This window comes from Myotis yumanensis, unplaced genomic scaffold (genome assembly GCF_028538775.1).
Source record: "Myotis yumanensis isolate MYYU_CA2020_CCGP unplaced genomic scaffold, mMyoYum1.0.hap1 SCAF_3, whole genome shotgun sequence".
NCBI lineage: Eukaryota > Metazoa > Chordata > Mammalia > Chiroptera > Vespertilionidae > Myotis > Myotis yumanensis.
This window is the reverse complement of record NW_027223754.1, coordinates 43,633,658-43,651,312: the sequence shown is the minus strand read 5'-3', so window position 1 is coordinate 43,651,312 and position 17,655 is coordinate 43,633,658. Positions and strand designations below refer to the sequence as shown.

Here is a 17,655-nt window from a genome sequence, read left to right as displayed (position 1 = left end):
GGCTACCCTCAGAAACAAGACAAGTCAAGGCCTCTGAGTGGAGGCATCCACCACTTGGAAACCACCAGGTACACGCATACCAACAAAATTACTCCCAGCAGCCCACCTGTCAGGTAGGACCAAGCCTCAAATAGGTAACCAGAAGTCTAGTTTAAAACTACAGTTCATAGCTTTTACTAAAGAGGATGGGATGCTTACATTTCATCCAGCTTGCATTTTAATTAACTTTTCATAGCCATTTTAGGTAAACCTCACAGAGCTGGTGCAAGAGCTCTGGTTTAGACATGGATGGCCAATGAAAGAAACACACAGCCTGTCTCATGTGGAGAGATTCCTTGTGAGAAGGGCCTTCCTAAAGGGTGGCCCAGCTTCACATTATGTACTCCAGCCAATGTTTAGGCAGCTGGTCAACTACATTTAAATACATCTGCATTGAATGTATGGTGTTTCATATGCCATGTAGCAAATGGCTTCCTTAGTCATTCTGCAGAGTGAACATTCGTTTATCTTTCCACACACACAAACTGGAATAAAAGCTTGTATGCCCCTCTATTCCGATTTTCTCTGGGAGGAAATCAGTGAAGCTCTTTATAGAAAGTGAATCAACACACAGAGTGATTTGATTCCAAGCTTTGCCTCCACTTTCAAACACTGAAATGCAATCGGACATTAAATGTGTTAATAAGACATGTTTACCAATAAACTTGGTATCTGACTTACCTATTGGATTTCTATCAAAGAACAGTACCGGAGCTTTCAAAATGGACTCAAACATTTTGTTGTGTAAAGTCTGGGAAGAGTTAACTAGGACGTAGAATACCAACAGAGATCTTGCTATGCCAAAAATGACGGTAGACACAGTTAAACCTGAAACGAAGAAACATCCCTCAGCACAGGGGCTCCGCACTCCCTTCAACAATGCTAACAGGTGCAGGCAGCTTATAAAGAGATCATGTATTCTATTCCATAAAGGATCTGGGCTCTATTAAGAGTTTAATGCATTCGCAAGATACATTTATAAAGAATATAAAATAATTTATTTTTCTCTCAAATAGAAACTACACGGGAGGAAAATCAGGTGTAAACTACAGTCTCATTCTAGTCTTTCCTAATTCAATTACACGGTCTATTAAAAACTCAGAAGAAAGACAATTATAAAAAGTAGTTGATCTTCCCTTCTCCATATGCCAAATCTTACTACTTACAACATGTCTCATACTCTAAAATTGTGGTATGTTTTGATAACAGTATGTGATATTAACAAGGAAGAGGAGAAATAATTGACCATTTCCTTGTAAAAAATGCCCAAGTGCCTTTAAAGAATATAAAAATACCATCTTAAGTTGCAATTAGAAAACCTCTTAAATAACTGAATTGCAAGAAAATACAAATCATATTTTAACATAATTAACCTGAATGAGGAACTAATCTCACTAAGTGTTTTATATAAATAAAGCATTTTATATGAACATAATCATTTAAATTATATATTTTATTAATGACATAAATGAATACCTACTATGCACATTAAAATAGCTCTCCTAACATCTCTGGAACTCACAATGCTAAATAAAGTGAGGATAACTTTTGCAATAAATATTCCACTAAGTACTTTTTCCCCCTTCAGATAATACATCATTTGTTCAAACTCTGAAAGCTGGTCAGATTTCTTAATTCCATCAACAGGCATTTTCCGTAGCCCATCATCCTACATGAATATATGAGAGAACCATTTCCTTCTTCCTTTAGGTCATCCATTGCCCACCAATATGGAAGGTAAACAGCGAATGGATTTAGATTTCTTAGCGAGTGATCAATGAAATAAATACCACCTTTCAAACGTGGGTTCTTACAAACAAGACTCACTCTAGCTTTGAGGAAAGCATGCATGAGTGATACCTGTGGGGATACTTAAAATTTTAGATGAGGATTTCCTTTAAAAAGTATGGAATGCTACATATATTCTAAGCACTCTTGTGAAAATGGAGCACGGTGGTAATGCTGGCCTGTCAAGCCAGATGTTAAATTACTCCCACAGTTGGGAAGGCGATAACATTGTGATCTCGAGGTAAGAAAGAGAAGGCAGCCTAATTCCCAGACACTGGGTTTCTCCCTGCTTAGCTTCCCTCTTAAGTAATTAGTGAAGCCCAAGAGATGAGCAGCATGGTAAGGGAAGCTTTGCATACCTGCAAGGGAATAATGCTTTTATTTGGGGGGCCTTGCTGCCAGAGGATTGCATCCAAATTCAACAAAAGCCAGGGTTTATTCAAACAGTATTGGAACAATCCGAACCAGAGGGTGGGGATCCGTTTCTAATCCCCTTGCCCATCCATATAATAATATAAGATTTAGCTAAAGCAACCTATTAGAATAGACAATAGCCACATATTTCCAGTGGCTGATTTTCTGAATGCTCAATCCCGGTTTAACTTCCAAAATCCAGTACAGAGCAAATTAAGAGTCTTCACTGAACCTCTTTCTTCTAGTAGATTTTTAAAAAAATAATTATTCTAATTAATTCACAAAGTAAATTCGATTCAGACCCTTAATCTGTTAAGACATTACTGAATTACTCCCGGAAGCCTAGTTCCTCACACAGGCTCATTGTAAGCACCTCAGACTCTCATATAATAGACCAAGTGATGACACTTTACCTGAATAAATCCCTAAGTACCAGTTAAGAGACAACTCCGCAGTTACATTTCCTTGTCCATTTACAGTGACATTCCCAGCGCTCTGTTGATTTGCCCTATGGAACAAGGCAGGAAAAATATTAAACTATAGATGGAATTTAGATAAATACCCAAACAAACAAAATCAAAAACAAAAAAATCCACTTATCCTCAACTTGGGAAACATGTTCTATGCTGGAAGATGACTCCCAGCTCACAGGGTCCTGTGGGTGCCTGTCTACCTTATAAAAATTCAATTTGAATCATGACTTTGAGGTCTCAGAATTGTCTGTGAAGACCCTGCTGAGGATCCAACATAGGAGAGACCGGGGGAGGGTCATGGTCCCCCAGAAAGAACTTTCTTTTTCTTCAGGGAAACTAAGTGAGGTCTCAAGGAGGGGGGGTGGGGGGGGGGGAGCAAACCCCGCCACCCCCGCTGCTTCTGCGGGGAAGGGAGGCTTCACCTCGATTTTATAGCACCTCTGACCAGACCAGAAATAACTCACCAGTATGACAGCCACCAGTCCTGAAGAACATAGGAAAGCTAGGGCAGGGAAACAAACAAACACAGCGATCAAACACGAGCACGACTTTTCAGCTCAAAAACTGTCACTCACTAAAATGAGTAATGGAAAGGCCCCAGAAAACGGGGAGGGTCCTTCAAGCTCAGGTCACAGTTGTGACAAACCCCACATCCCGGATAGCAACAGGTCAAGTAAGTGCACAGTACATTTTTAAATCTTTAAAAGGCATCCCGTTTTCCCCCCGAGAAGTTCCTTGTAATGGACATGCGACACCAGTAGGCATCACTTTTTCCGATCCCCACAAATAGTACGTTTCAATGCAAATCCAAGTGAACTGCAAAATACAGGAATGTAGTATGAACAGATCACAGTAAAAATATAAATGTTACTGTAGATATCAAGCTGAGGGCACAAAACAACAAATGTCCCTAAGTACCTGAGCCACAATGTTGACTAGAATGAGGAGAATGATGGTGAACCAGTGAGCACCGGCTATGAAGTAATTCTTGTAGGCCTTAAGACCAATTTTTCCTTCAGAACGGCTCTCCTCGGTTACTGCAACCTGCACATTCTCAATCTGGGAAGGAAAAAGGCATTGAGAGACAAAACTTTAAGTGATGCCCAAATTACAAAAGTTCACTCCATTGGCAAAGCCGTGGGAAAACACGCACATCACATGTACTGGTAGAAGTGGAAAATGGTACACCTCCTACAGAGAAATGTTACATCTCCTACAGAGAGGGCAAATGTGTATATGGTGTGGAAAGATCTAGCCACACCATATACACATTTGCCCTTGGACCCAGCCATCCCACTTCCTGGAATCTTTAGAAATAAGAAAGTATCATTTGCATGAGGTTATCATTGTTGTGTGTCTTTGCTTAATGCCGTGATTTCCAGCACATGCACAACATACTGGATTCACATATAAATGCAGAAGCGAGTTCCAAAACAATATACAAAACTAGAGGCGTGGTGCATGGATTTTTGTACCGGTAGGATCCCTCTGCCTAGCCTACAGGGACTGAACCGAAACCAGGTCTCTGACATCCCCCGAGGGGTCCCAGATTGCGAGAGAGTGGTTCTCGGGTGACACACCCCAGAATTGGGCTCCCTCCACTCTGGTTCCAGGTGTGTCACCCGAGAACTGCAGCTGCCAAGTCACTGCAGCTCAGCAGTTCCTGCATTGAGAGTCTACCCCCTGGTGGTCAGTGCATGTCATAGCTACTGGTCAGACGGTCAGATGGTTGGCCAGTCACTTAGGTTTTTATATATATAGATGATAGGGAACCAATGTATCACTATCAGTGTCACTCAATAATGGAAACATGAAACACAGGAGGAGTTCAAAATATTGGCTAAATACAGTAAACTGAGTCAGAATATCGAGATGGAGTGATCAGAGTTTGAATAACAAGGGAGACTGTATGATCTAAATCAATTTGTTGTAAAGAGTGATTCCTGAGTTTCAAATGTGAGAGACTAATTCAAATACTGAATCATCTGAGTCCTGGATTTGGATGGTAGGGTTCACATATCGAAGAATACAGTGCATATTTTTAAGGAAGATCTAGTGCATTTCTGCAATTCTGTCTGGAGGACTTAGATTATAGATTCACATGACCTCACTCACATGTGGAATCTAATAAGCAAAATAAACTGATGAACAAAATAGATCCAGAGACACAGAAGCATGGAACAGACTGTCAAATCTCAGAGGGAAGACAGGGGAGGGTGTGTGGGCGGGAAGAGATCAACCAAAGAACTTGTATGCATATATGCATAACTAATGGACAATAGGGTGGTGAAGGCCTGGTGTGGGGGTGGGCTAACAGGAGGGGGAAAAAGGGACATATTTAATACTTTCAACAATAAAGATTTTTTTATTTTAATCAATGCAACAGAAAAAAAAAGAAAAAATAAGTAAAAGTAGCTGATTTTATGAGGGCCAAGGCAGGTCGCGGTCTGAGGGGGTCTCCAAATTAAGACTCTGATTCCAAGAAAGAAGCCTGGAGCCACCAGACCAAGTAGGATTAACCTGTAATAAACTCAAAAATGCTAACATCGCTGGAGAACCAAGATGGCGGTATAGGTAAACACCGGAGATTGCAGCCGCAAACAACCACTTCAAAAATACAACTAAAAGACGGAACGGACATCACCCAGAACCACAGGAAGGCTGGCTGAGGAGAGATTCTTCAACTAGAAGGAAAGAGAACAGCATACCGAGGCTCAGAGGCGGCGCAGTGTGGAAAATACAAAGGTACGGAGGTGCGCGTGGAGCCAGTTGGTGGCTGAGGGCGCGGTTGTCGTTTTCAATCAGGAGGGAGTCTCAGACTCTGAGCTCCAGATCCAGGCGAGTCTCTAGGGACTCAGACTCAAACGGGAGAAGCGGGATTGTCTGGCATCAGTCGGAACATGAGGGCAGCTTTCTCTCCGAGGTTTGCAGTGGTTGCTGGGGTTCTGAAAAGCAGAGCCTCTGGGAACTGGACTGAGAGCAGCCATAACCACTCCCTCCGCCCGCCCTGTTGAGCCCGCCCTGCCCAAGCCCTGCGCAGAGCCTTTGCCGGATCACCTCAGGCAAAGGCTAGATTAGCACCTCTCCAGAGGACAGAAGTTTTCCTGCGGCAGACACAGCTGATTCTCACAGCCAGTCGGCCTAGTGGTCAAATCCCTCTAGTATTAACTACAACAATCAAGGCTTAACTAGAACAAGACTGCGCACAAAGACCACAAGGGGGTGCACCAAGCATAAAAAATGCGGAGACAAAAAAACATGACAGAAATGGAGGATATAGAGCTAAAAAACGCAATTTTGAGGGCTTGCAATAATGTGCTAGAAGCTGCCAATAAACTTGATGAGAGCCTCACAAAATCTAATGAGACCCTCGATGCTGTGATAAAGAACCAACTAGAAATTAAGCATACACGGACTGAAATAAAGAATATTATACAGACTCCCAACAGCAGACCAGAGGAGCGCAAGAATCAATCAAAGATTTGAAATACGAAGAAGCAAAAAACACCCAACCGGAAAAGCAAAATGAAAAAAGAATCCAAAAATACGAAGATAGTGTAAGGAGCCTCTGGGACAGCTTCAAGTGCACCAATATCAGAATAATAGGGGTGCCAGAAGATAAGAGACAGCAAGACACTAAAAACCTATTTGAAGAAATAATGGCAGAAAACTTCCCCCACCTGGTGAAAGAAATGGACTTACAGGTCCAAGAAGCACAGAGAACCCCAAACAAAAGGAATCCAAAGAGGACCACACCAAGACACATCATAATTAAAATGCCAAGACCAAAAGACAAAGAGAGTATCCTAAAAGCAGCAAGAGAAAGAAAATCAGTTACCTACAATGGAGTACCCATACGACTGTCAGCTGATTTCTCAACAGAAACTTTGCAGGCCAGAAGGGAGTGGCAAGAAATATTCAAAGTGATGAATACCAAGAACCTACAACCAAGAGTACTTTATCCAGCAAAGCTATCATTCAGAATTGAAGGTCAGATAAAGAGCTTCACAGATAAGGAAAAGCTAAAGGAGTTCATCACCACTAAACCAGTATTATACAAAATGCTGAAAGGTATCCTTTAAGAAGAGGAAGAAGAAGAAAAAATTAAAGATACAAATTGTGAACAACAAACATGCATCTATCAACAAGTGAATCTAAGAATCAAGTGAATAATTAATCTGATGTACAGAATGAACTGGTGATTATAATGAATCAGGGACATAGAAAGGGAATGGACTGACTATTCTTGGGGGGGAAAGGGGAGTGGGAGATGCTGGAAGAGACTGGACAAAAATCGTGCACCTATCGATGAGGACAGTGGGTGGGGAGTGAGGGCGGAGGGTGGGGCGGGAACTGGGAGGAGGGGAGTTATGGGGGGGAAAAAAGAGGAACAAATGTAATCTGAACAATAAAGATTTAATTTAAAAAAAAAAAGAGTGCTAACATCAATCACTGTGAGCCACACACACCTAGGAATTGATCGCCGTACATCCACTACTGATGACCACAATCTCCTCCGGCCCATACCCAAAGGAGAACCCCAATCGGGCGTGCTCCCTTTGTTCTGTTTTAATTCTACAAAGCCCATGGATTAAGGCTTTGGAACCTCAGGATCTACTCTGGGACAAATGAAAATGTCACGGGCAGAGCAGAATGAAGGTCCATGAGGCCACTAAGGGCAGACAGAGCCAGGGCACGTTGCATGATGAGATACTCACAGCTTGGCTCTCTGGGGCACCATCTTTCAACGAGGGTCTAGATGACTGTTGAGACCAAATTGAAGACTCTGAGAAGGTCCGATGCCTCAGTGTGGGACTTCCTGAAATGGAAGCTTGTTCAGCCTCCTCATTTTCCTTCTTTAAAAGGGAACCAAAATCTACCCCGGATTTCAGGAACTCGGTGTAAGTCCCTTTTTGCACCATTTTACCCTAAAATAAAAATAAAGAATTTGAGATAAATCTATTTGCTCATTTGATAATAATAATCCAATGTAATAACGACTCAAGAAATGTTAATTGGTCTTAATTATGATTTTTGTAAGAAAATTATCGTTCAGTCTGGAATTCTGGTTAACAAATCTAATTTAATTCAACGCGGAATTGAACATTCTCTGCTAAACCCTGTGTGAGGTGCTAGGCGATATGAAGGAAATGGGGAATCGTGTGTTAAAAGTGGTATCACTGACATAACTACCATGGCCATTTAAGGAAGCCAAAAGTATAGATGTTGGTGGGAACATCAGAAATCTTTTTAGACAACATGGAAATTGAGATAAGTCTCATGTAACAAGCAGACTTGAAAAGGACACAGTCAATAGGGAGGATATCCCAGGAAAAAAACAACAACTTAAAATTGATGCACAAGCGCTCCTACATAGGTAAAAGTCACTCATCAAATCACTCATCAAATCACGGCAGACCACAGTCACAGTGCCTGCCATGTGCCCTGCTGGTTCGAGACCTGTGGGGACTAGCCCTGGACACAACCCATGAGCTGCATCTTCATGGTCTTTACTCTAAAACTGCCCCCAGAAACTCAGGAAGTTCAATATTCCATGTGTTAAAATAATTAAACACACAGTCCAGTAGACTGGGATGGCCCTAATGCCTCAGTAGCCTCTGCAAGGAACCCAAAACCTACCCCAGGATCAATGCACTCAAATCCGAGAAAACAAAACTGAGGAACAAGCACAAGCAGCCAACTAGGCTTTCCCCAGTCAGTCAACCGCTCAAGTTACAGCCAATCAAATAATATTTTTGAACACTTGTGACACTTCATTATATAGTTTCCTGCCCTCACAAAGTTATATAAAAAATATGCAGATGTTTTCACTATTTTCTCACCCTGTGGAATAAGACTCAGCTGACTTACTCAGCAGTAAACAAATATTGGGCAAAATCCCAGGATGCAAAACAAATCAAAGGTCAGCCCTGGTTAAGGCAGATCAGAAGGAAAAAGGCCCAGTCCTCCTGGTGTCCCCCTCATTCCATCCCCCACAAGGTGGGCCACCAAGAAAAACCCAGTGAAGCCTTGGGAAACCATCTGATATGCAGAATTAGGAAATTATTCATGATATAGTACTGTGTCCTGTTCCACTTGCCAGGCAAAATGCATACACCTCACTTAATGAAATTACCACTTTCTACTTAGCACCTGTGAGATGCACAGGGAAACAGCTGGTGGTATAGACACGGCAATTTTACTCAGCGGCCAAGCACTGACAACTCCAAGAGGGGATGGTGGGGGGTGGGGGGGCAGGCAATCCCTGTGCTGTGAGAGAGGGACCAAGTGAACAGTAAGGATGAACCCAACTCATCCAGGGTGCTCACCAGTGGACAAATGTTTAGATAGTACTAATGTCGGGGGTGATGTCCTCAAAGGAAGCAATAAACGTACCCCCAAAACACCTGGGGACTAGCTTAACAGGCTATTCTCATGCCCTGATTCTGTACTCACAATACTGCCAACACTGGGGTTATGTACCATAGTAGTTTCACCCCTCTGCCCATGAACTTAATGGTTCTCAACTTGGAGAAATCTGAGCTCCTTATCCCTGGAGAAGTGGCGAAGAGTCAACACAGGGAACTGCCTTTTTATATTCGTCCTTAGGAAAAAAATTCCAAGGCCTGTTCAAACAGAACAGACTAGGGTTAACAATGGAGGTGCTCAGGCACGAATACCAGCAAGCCAGGGAGTGATGTGCTGACCACTAAGACCTAAAAATTCTCACTAACCTCCACCCCACCAAGCATGCTAGCTGTTTGGGGCCACCATTCATCCCACAACAGATACGTTCAAGTCCTAAACATGACACCTGTGTATGTGACCTCATTTGGAAATAGGGTCTTTGTAGATGTAATCAAGTGAACGTGAGATCGTATTGGAGTAGGGTGGGCCCTAAATGACTGATGTCCTTATAAAGGGAAAGAGAAGAGACTCAGACAGACACAGGGACAACACTGTGTGACAATGGAGGCAGAGACTGAAGTGCTGCGTCTGCAAGCCAGGGACCGCCAAGGATGGCCAGCAAAGCACCAGAAGCTGGGAGAGGCAGGAAGGACACCCCCCCTCCCCTCCGCCGCCAGCTCAAGCCTTCAGTGACAGCGTGGCCCTGCCAGCACCTTGACTGTGAACTGTAGCCTCCAGGATGGTGAGATTAAATTTGTTTTAAGCTACCCAGCTTGTGATATTTTGTGGTGGTGGCTCCAGAAACTAATACAACACTAGACTAAGGGCATCCTTCTATCTTCTGAACTTTACTGAGCCTTCTCATAGTTTCTGCTGGCACCTCTCCAGTGAACATCAGAGGGATCTTTTACAGTCACGCCTCAGACCACACACTCCTCTGCTCTGAACTCACTCAGCCCATCTCCCTGCTCACTTGGCCTCAGCCACACCGGCCTTCCTGCTTGTTCCTCCTAGATCAGTTCCTTCCTCAGCAGCCTGCCGCTGGACCCCTTGCCCAGATGCCCTGCCCCTAGTGACTACCTGGTCAGCACCTTCGTGGCACTCTGGTCCCTTAGACACCCCTCCTTGGGGAGGCAGTCATGACATACCCACCCACTATCACTTTCGTCACATTTATCTATTCCCAGGAGGTTGGGAGTCCCATGATGGCAGGGACTTACTTGTCTGACAGCTGCATGGGTTCCCACATGTATCAGGCATGCAGAAAATCCTGTGCAGTGAGACTAGCAACCAACTACACCAGGAGCATGGGTGTCTCAAACCAGGGGGGGCTCGGCTACCCAACCACACTTCTGTCATTAATAGAAGACACTCTTTAGGGAATTTGCATATAACAATCAAATGGATACAAACATGTCTTCATATCTCTGATTTCCAAAGAACATACTTCAACTTAAATCGTGGAAGAGGAAAACAAAACGTTCTAAATGAAATAGCACCATAACCCTAAAACAGTTACAATTTTTTTTTTTTACTTTTCTATTGATTTTAGAGAGGAAGTGAGAGGGAGACATAGAGCTCACAAACCTTGGCATAGTGCCCTGAGAAGGAATTGAACCAGGGACCCTGGTCGAAGCTCAACCTCTGAACCACACCAGCCGGGCTAAACAGTTACAATTCAGTAAGAGAGGCAGCAATTTTTAGACTTTAGGGAATATGGCTTAGGATATAATAGTGACATTTCTGCGTGTCTTGGGATTCATCCTCAAAGGCTGGACAGAAGCTCTGAGAAGAAAGGGATGGAAAAGTGAGGAGGAAGAGCGAGTTTACCAGAACCATAAGGACAGTGACCTACTGGGAGGCCCTGCCTTCAACACGCCTGAGAGCTAGCAAGCTCTCAGACTTCTAGAAATTACTTACATCTTTCAATATCAGAATCTGACTTGCAGCTTTTAGGTACTGCAACTGGTGAGTCACTAAGATTGTGATCTTCTCATGCAAGGTTTGACAAATACACCTACAAATGCAAGAGGTACAGTATGCAAAAACACATTAATGGGTACTCCAAATTGAAAAGCATACATTCTGAAAACATAAGGGGACAAAGACAACACAGTAGTCAAAGATCTGCAGTTTAAATACAAATACAAATCAATGAAACCAACTGGGTCCTCAAATTCACCAGCAGCAAACTTGAGTCTAGCGCCACAAAGAAATTCTTAAAAGCAGTCCAGTGCAGGAGGTAGCTAATGCTAAATATTGTTGTTATTTTTTTCCCACCTAAAACTCAGATTAACAATTTATGTATTTCACGCTGAAAAACAATTGAGCAATACCAGGATTCCAAAACCTGAACTGAAATACTGATTATTTTCTCCCTGTGCAGCACTAGGAGAAAGAGGGAGCTGTGTCATATAAGAACATGAACATTTCTCTTAGACGGCTTCCTGGGTGAGTGTTTATGATTTATGGTGTGCATATTAAGCAAAGGAAAGAAGTCTTAGATTCTCGGTAACCTTGGCCAGAGTGCATGTATTAGAAACTTCTTCCTAAATAATATTAGAGAGAAAAATAAATGCTAGTTGCAGCCTCGGTGGGTCCCTACAATATTCCCAGTCCCATCTGGGAGGCACAACTAGGACTGAAAACCTGCCGAATATGAAAATGAAAGAACAGAACTCAAATGGCCCAAATCACAGCGAAAATTACCCTGTGGCTCAAAGGACATGTCGATTCTTTTATGAAGAGCCATCTCAGTATTCAACGTTGGAGTTGCTGTTTTTACAATAACCCCTCAAAGTGCTCCTACATTTAAATGCAGACCCCTCGGAACTCAGACCCAGCTGCATCCTACAATGGTCTACAACCCCACCAGGTAAGCAAGTAGGGGTAAGCAAGTAGTGACCACAGGCAGGGCTCTGGGCACACACTTTGGTTGCCCGAGTCACACACTGAGCAAATCTCAGGAACATGGCCACAATTCAACCTGCTGGACTAGGTCAGATCAAGAGTTTTGGAGGCACACGGAATGCAAAGAACCTTGATTGCCATTTCAGACCTGAAGCAGGAAAGCTGAACTGAGCAGGCATCTGTGTGGGAGATCTGATTAGGACAGACCCGAAGAACTCATGATGCAGGAGATGGGGGTCTGGTGTATGGGACTTTCTAATACACAACAGGGGCCGTGACTACAAACAGATTCGATTGATATCGTTTAACCTAAGGGTCCCCCTAACCTTCTGTATGTGACAGAATCCACTTAATGTTTACAACATATAGTTGTAAAACTCACAAACCTTAATAACCTTGGGTATATAGTCATGACTGAAGTAAACTGTTAGAGGCAAGTAAAAGTGTAATTCATTCACTTTTCATACAAAACCCTTCACATTACTAAGCTTCAACACAACCGCCATCTTTCATAGCATATTGTTCAATCCAATTTTCTAACTCATTGAGAACATTCTGCAGCTGCTGCTGAGTGATTTTCTAAATTGCATTCGTGCTCCCTGCCCTAAGTTTCCCTAAAGAACGTGGTTCTGATTAGCAAACAACAATTTTAACAAGCTTGCTTCTATCAAGAGTATATCCAAAGTCATTAAACCCAAGAGGTGTGAGAGGACTTTATAAATGCCTGTGTTTGCAGAACTTAGGAGAGCTCTTGTGATAAGCACACTGATACTTAACAGTTAAAACCCTCCTTCTGCGCAGCCAGCGTGGCTCAGTGGTTGAGCGCCGACCTATGAACCAGGAAGTCAGGGTTCGATTCCCGGTCAGGGCACTTGCCTGGGTTGTAGGCTCAATCCCCAATATGGGGAATGCAGGAGGAAGCCAATCAATGATTCTCTCTCAACATTGATGTTTCTCTCTCGCTCTTCTTTCCTCTCTGAAACCAATTTACATAAAATAAAATTTGCCGTTTTAATCATCACCGCCATCCATCTCGAGAACTTTTCACCACTCCAGTCACTAAGCACATTTTACAGACACACTGTGGTGTATAAATGTTAAGGACCGGCCGGCCCAGCAACACATGCTTAGTGGGTGACCTCAAATCCCAGTTCCTCGTGCCCAGGCCCAGAGCTGTCTCACACTGACTCTCTCTCACACTGCTGACTCTGCTCGAATCTCTTTACTTTACTAACTAGGGCCTGTTTTGAACGAAATGTGTCATTTCCCCACCTCTACCCCCAAATTCTCAGATGCCTTAACCCCCTGTACCTAAGAATTTGGTGATAGGACCTATAAAGTAGTGATTAAGTTAAGATGAGGACGTGAGGGTGGGCCCTGATCCAGCATGACTGGTTTCTTTAGAAGAGCAGGTTAGGACATGAGAAGAGTGACCTTGGGGGTGCAGGTGGACAGAGGAAAGAACACGAGGACAGAGCAGGAAGACGGCCACCCACAAGCCAAGGAGAGAGGCCTCAGAAGAAACCAACCCTGCCAACACCTTGATCTTGGACCTCCAGAACTATGAGAAAATCAGTTTATGTTGTTTGAGCCCCCCAGCCTGTGATTCTTTGCTACAGCAGCCAAGTGTTTGTGCCCTCCAAAATTCATACATTGAAACCTAATCCCTACTGTTATGGTATTGGAGGTGGGGCCTTTGGGAGGTGATTAGGTCATGAGGGTGGAGCCCTCAAGAATGGGATTAGTGCCCTGAGACAGGAGAGGAGAACTGCCTTTCCCCTTCCACCATTCGAGGACACAGCAAGGTGCGGAACCAAGCAGTGGGCTGTCACCAGACAACAAATCTGCCTTGATCTTAGACTTCCCAGCCCCCAGAACTTAGACAAATAAATTTCTATCCTTTATAAGCTACCCGATCAATGGTATTGTTACAGCAGCCTGAACACATACAGTCCTAACAAACCAATACAGGGCCTTACAGTGAGTATTTCCAAATAGCTTTCCCTCTGCTGCACAGGCTGCACCCTCCAGTGAGGACATGCCTGCTCTGCTGTTCCTTTCACAGGCCCTGCTTCTTCCGACCTCTACATCTCTGACTCTACTGTTCCTTTTAGCAAAAAGGAACTGAATCCTAGATTCAGTCTCCACGCACCCTTCCCAGCCTGCAGGACCACAGGGACTTCCCACTAAGGCCAGTGCATAGTGAGTTTTCCAATCTAAGCCACCCCCTTTTACTTCCTTATAGCATTTGTTATCCTTTATCAAAGCCCTTTAAGTCATGAGGGTAAACTTTTCCCCATGCATTTGTCTTGACAAACTGCAAGTAGAGACAAATTCCTTAGGGGCCAAAACAAGATCTAAACTTCTTGTTCTCCTTTCTTCTGTCCAGTATGGGCCCTTCTCCTCTCTAGCTTATGTACTCCTTCGTAAACTAAAGATGTTTTGTGCAGTAACATTTGTAAAAGCCTCCATCTCAGTGCACACAGTAGGGCTTCAATAAGTGCATCTGAAAGGGCTCCTTGGCTTATAAGAGGGTAAACAGCGGCAAGGTAACGGTGGTGGAGATGTGGAGGCTGCTTTAGTAAAAGCAAGTTCACAATGCTTTCGAAAAGGCCAGCCTAAAGTGCATGGGAAGCATCAGTCAGCACCCATTAGGTTATGGCAGTGGCCTGCAAACTGCAGCTCACGAGCCACATGCAGCTCTTTGGCCCCTTGAGTGTGGCTCTTCCACAAAATACCGACTTCTGCGCATGGGCCACGAAGTTTCAATCACATTCTACGTGCGCGCCCACACATGGTATTTTGTGAAAGAGCCACACTCAAGGGACCAAAGAACCGCCTGTGGCTCTCGAGCTGCAGTTTGCCAACCACTGGGTTATGGTATACAAAAAAGAGAGTCAGATTGCTCTAGCTCAGTGCCTCAGCAGCTAAGCAAAGCCAAAAAAAACACATTCCAGAAACACAAAGTGAGAGGCAGGAATTAAGCCAGATTCTAGATTCCTACTTTCAAATTCAATTTAACCCTACATTTGTGGGTATTCCAACCTACAGAATACGCATAAGCCAACAAGGTCTTTCTATGAAAGAGCAGTGTTGGTACTGAAAATGTCCCTTTTAACATGCCAAAAACAATGATGGAACAAAAGAACTGGCAACCAAGGACCAGGTCGCTGAGTCCCACCTTTAAAATCTGTACATCATCTTTCTTATTCTGGGGTCCAGATCCACCAACAGTATCGTGGTTAAAAACCACAAGTGTATGTGGGGGCATGGGGAAGCGGGGGGGGACAACTTGCCAAATTTGCCATTTATTTCTTAACTCCCTAAAGCATGTACTCCACTCGCCTCCACATGCTGTAAGCACCTCCTGTCTTTTCACATCTTGACCTCACGTGTTTGTGCAACAGTTCTCTAAAATGGACCTTCTTAGGAGGGAGGCGAGGGGAAAGGGGACATCAAAGCAGAACGCACAGGATCTTCTGGGGCACAGGGCGCTTGGCAAGCAGAAACGACATAAAACATGAGGAAACTCACTGCTGGAACAAATGCCTGCCGACTTCTGCATCCACAGCGCTGAGGGGATCGTCCAGGAGGTAGATGTCTGCATCATAATACACGGCTCTAGAAAACGAAAGAGATATCAGACAGCGAGACACTTCCTCTCTGAATCACAACAGTGCTCAGCGATTCAGATGATGTTCATTCCAAAGCCAAGGAAATGGTCCAGGACCAGCGCTTCCCTAAGCGCCGACACACAGTGAGGGGTCTGCGCGGTGGCCACCCCCAGCAGCAGCCTAAGAGGCATGTGCAGAACCACCACCAAAACGGGATTTACCTTGCGAGGCTAACCCGGGCCTTCTGCCCTCCGCTCAGCGTGGCTCCCCGATCTCCTATCACAGTTAGGTCCCCGTCCTCCAAAAGCTCGAAATCCTACATAGAAAAGCGGGGGGGGGGGGGGAGGGAGAAAGACTTAAAATGTGTTCTCCCACTGTCATCCTAAACTTTCAGCATTAGTTCTTCATACATGAATTTGAGCAATGGATATATTTCAAAGTGACTAACTTGTAACCTTGAACCTAGGGCATTGTGTTTGCCTTCATCCTGTAGTTTTTCAGTGTTTGTGCATTAAACCACTTGAACAGATATCTGTTGAGCATCGACTATATGTCAGACACTGTAAGGGCACAATGAATTCAGCGCGGGGAAGAAAATAATCTCTGGTTTCCAAAGTGAGAAACTGACAACATCAACAATTAACATGAGTGCAAGTACTAAGTATTAAGAAGAAAAAGGGTGCTCTGCTGAGAGGGACAGAGGGAAGGAGGGAAAGTGGAGGGCTCTGATCAGAAGGGTAGGTAGACACCTGTCAGAGCCTGCAGAGATCTGGACAAAATGTATTCCATGCGGAGAAATGAGCGAGTGCAAAGGCACGGGGCAGATGTATATGCAAGGTGTTCAGAGACTAGCAAAGAGGCCAGGAGCAGAGGAAGTAAAGAATTGGGGGCGGGGGGCGTGGGCATGATTTCACTCCAAGTGAAATGGGAAGGGAGTATGAGAAAGGACTGACATGATTTGTGTTAGGCTTTTTAAAAGTACATTTTTATTCCTTTTTTTTTTTTTTCCCCCTGAGAGAAAGGGAAAAGGAGAGAAAGAGAAGCATCCCGGGGAGGAGGCAGCCAATGGATGTTTCACTCTCACATGGACGTTTCTGCCTCCTGCCCGGGATCAAACCCACAACCCAGGCATGTGCCCTGACAGGGAATCAAACTGGCCACCTCTTGGTGGATGGGCTGACGCTCAACCAACTGGGCCACACCGGCCAAGGCTTTATTAGGTTTTTTTAAAAATCGCTCCTGCTTCTTTGTGGGAAACAGACTGCCAGGAAAGGGGCAGGGAAAAGGCATGATGCAGGCTGAAGCTATTGTAATAATCTAGGTGAGAGACGACAGTGGCAGGGACCAAAGTGGGAAGAGTGAAAATGAAGAGAAATTGCCAAATTTCTGAACAAATGTCAAAGGTAGAGCCTGTAAGATATGCTGGTGAAACGGGGCTAAGTTGCAAAATAAAGAATTGAAGGAAAGAGGAAGAGTACTTTTATGCTTTTGGCATAAAAAGGGGAAGAACAGAAAGGCGGGTTTATGGGGTAAAGTCAAGACTTCGCTTACAGGAAAGCTGCGATACCCATTGGTGATGACAGGCTGCAGCTGAGTGTGCAAGCGCTGGCGTCTGTGCTGGAGACGCACAGGTGAGAGCTGGAGCACACAGCGGCTTGCCGAGGCACAGGACTCCTTTTATCAAGAAGCAAGTGTGTCTTAACTGGCCATCTGGCTGCTCTCGGGCTCAGCTTCCCACTTTCAGAGAAAGGATGACACCTGACCCATGTCTTCACCGTGATATTTAAGGCACAGTGAGAGAGGGACAGACAAGATCTGTACGAGAAATAAAAGCAGAAAGAGCAGTCTAGGCAGAAAAAAAAAACAAAAAGTATGCTCCAGGGACAGTAAGCAGATCATTTGGACTAAGTAGATACTTGTTTCAAGCAAAATAGGAAAAATGCAAAGCTGAGAAAAACAAGAAGTTTTGATTTGAGAATCTGGGGATCTATCAAAAGTTCTCTTTCAGT

General features: G+C 44.1%; 1 protein-coding gene across 1 annotated transcript in view; it reads right to left on the bottom strand.

The window, feature by feature from the left end:
- ABCC4 (ATP binding cassette subfamily C member 4 (PEL blood group)) overlaps nt 1–17,655 on the bottom strand; it is a 248,533-nt gene that overhangs the window by 126,654 nt on the left and 104,224 nt on the right. Inside the window, exons 12-19 of the mRNA XM_070408769.1 lie at nt 15,868–15,962; nt 15,567–15,653; nt 11,043–11,139; nt 7,433–7,642; nt 3,633–3,773; nt 3,179–3,216; nt 2,655–2,749; nt 721–867 (exon numbers count right to left, since the gene is read on the bottom strand). Coding sequence (XP_070264870.1) covers nt 721–867; nt 2,655–2,749; nt 3,179–3,216; nt 3,633–3,773; nt 7,433–7,642; nt 11,043–11,139; nt 15,567–15,653; nt 15,868–15,962 — 910 coding nt within the window. The remainder of the gene's footprint in view (nt 1–720; nt 868–2,654; nt 2,750–3,178; nt 3,217–3,632; nt 3,774–7,432; nt 7,643–11,042; nt 11,140–15,566; nt 15,654–15,867; nt 15,963–17,655) is intronic.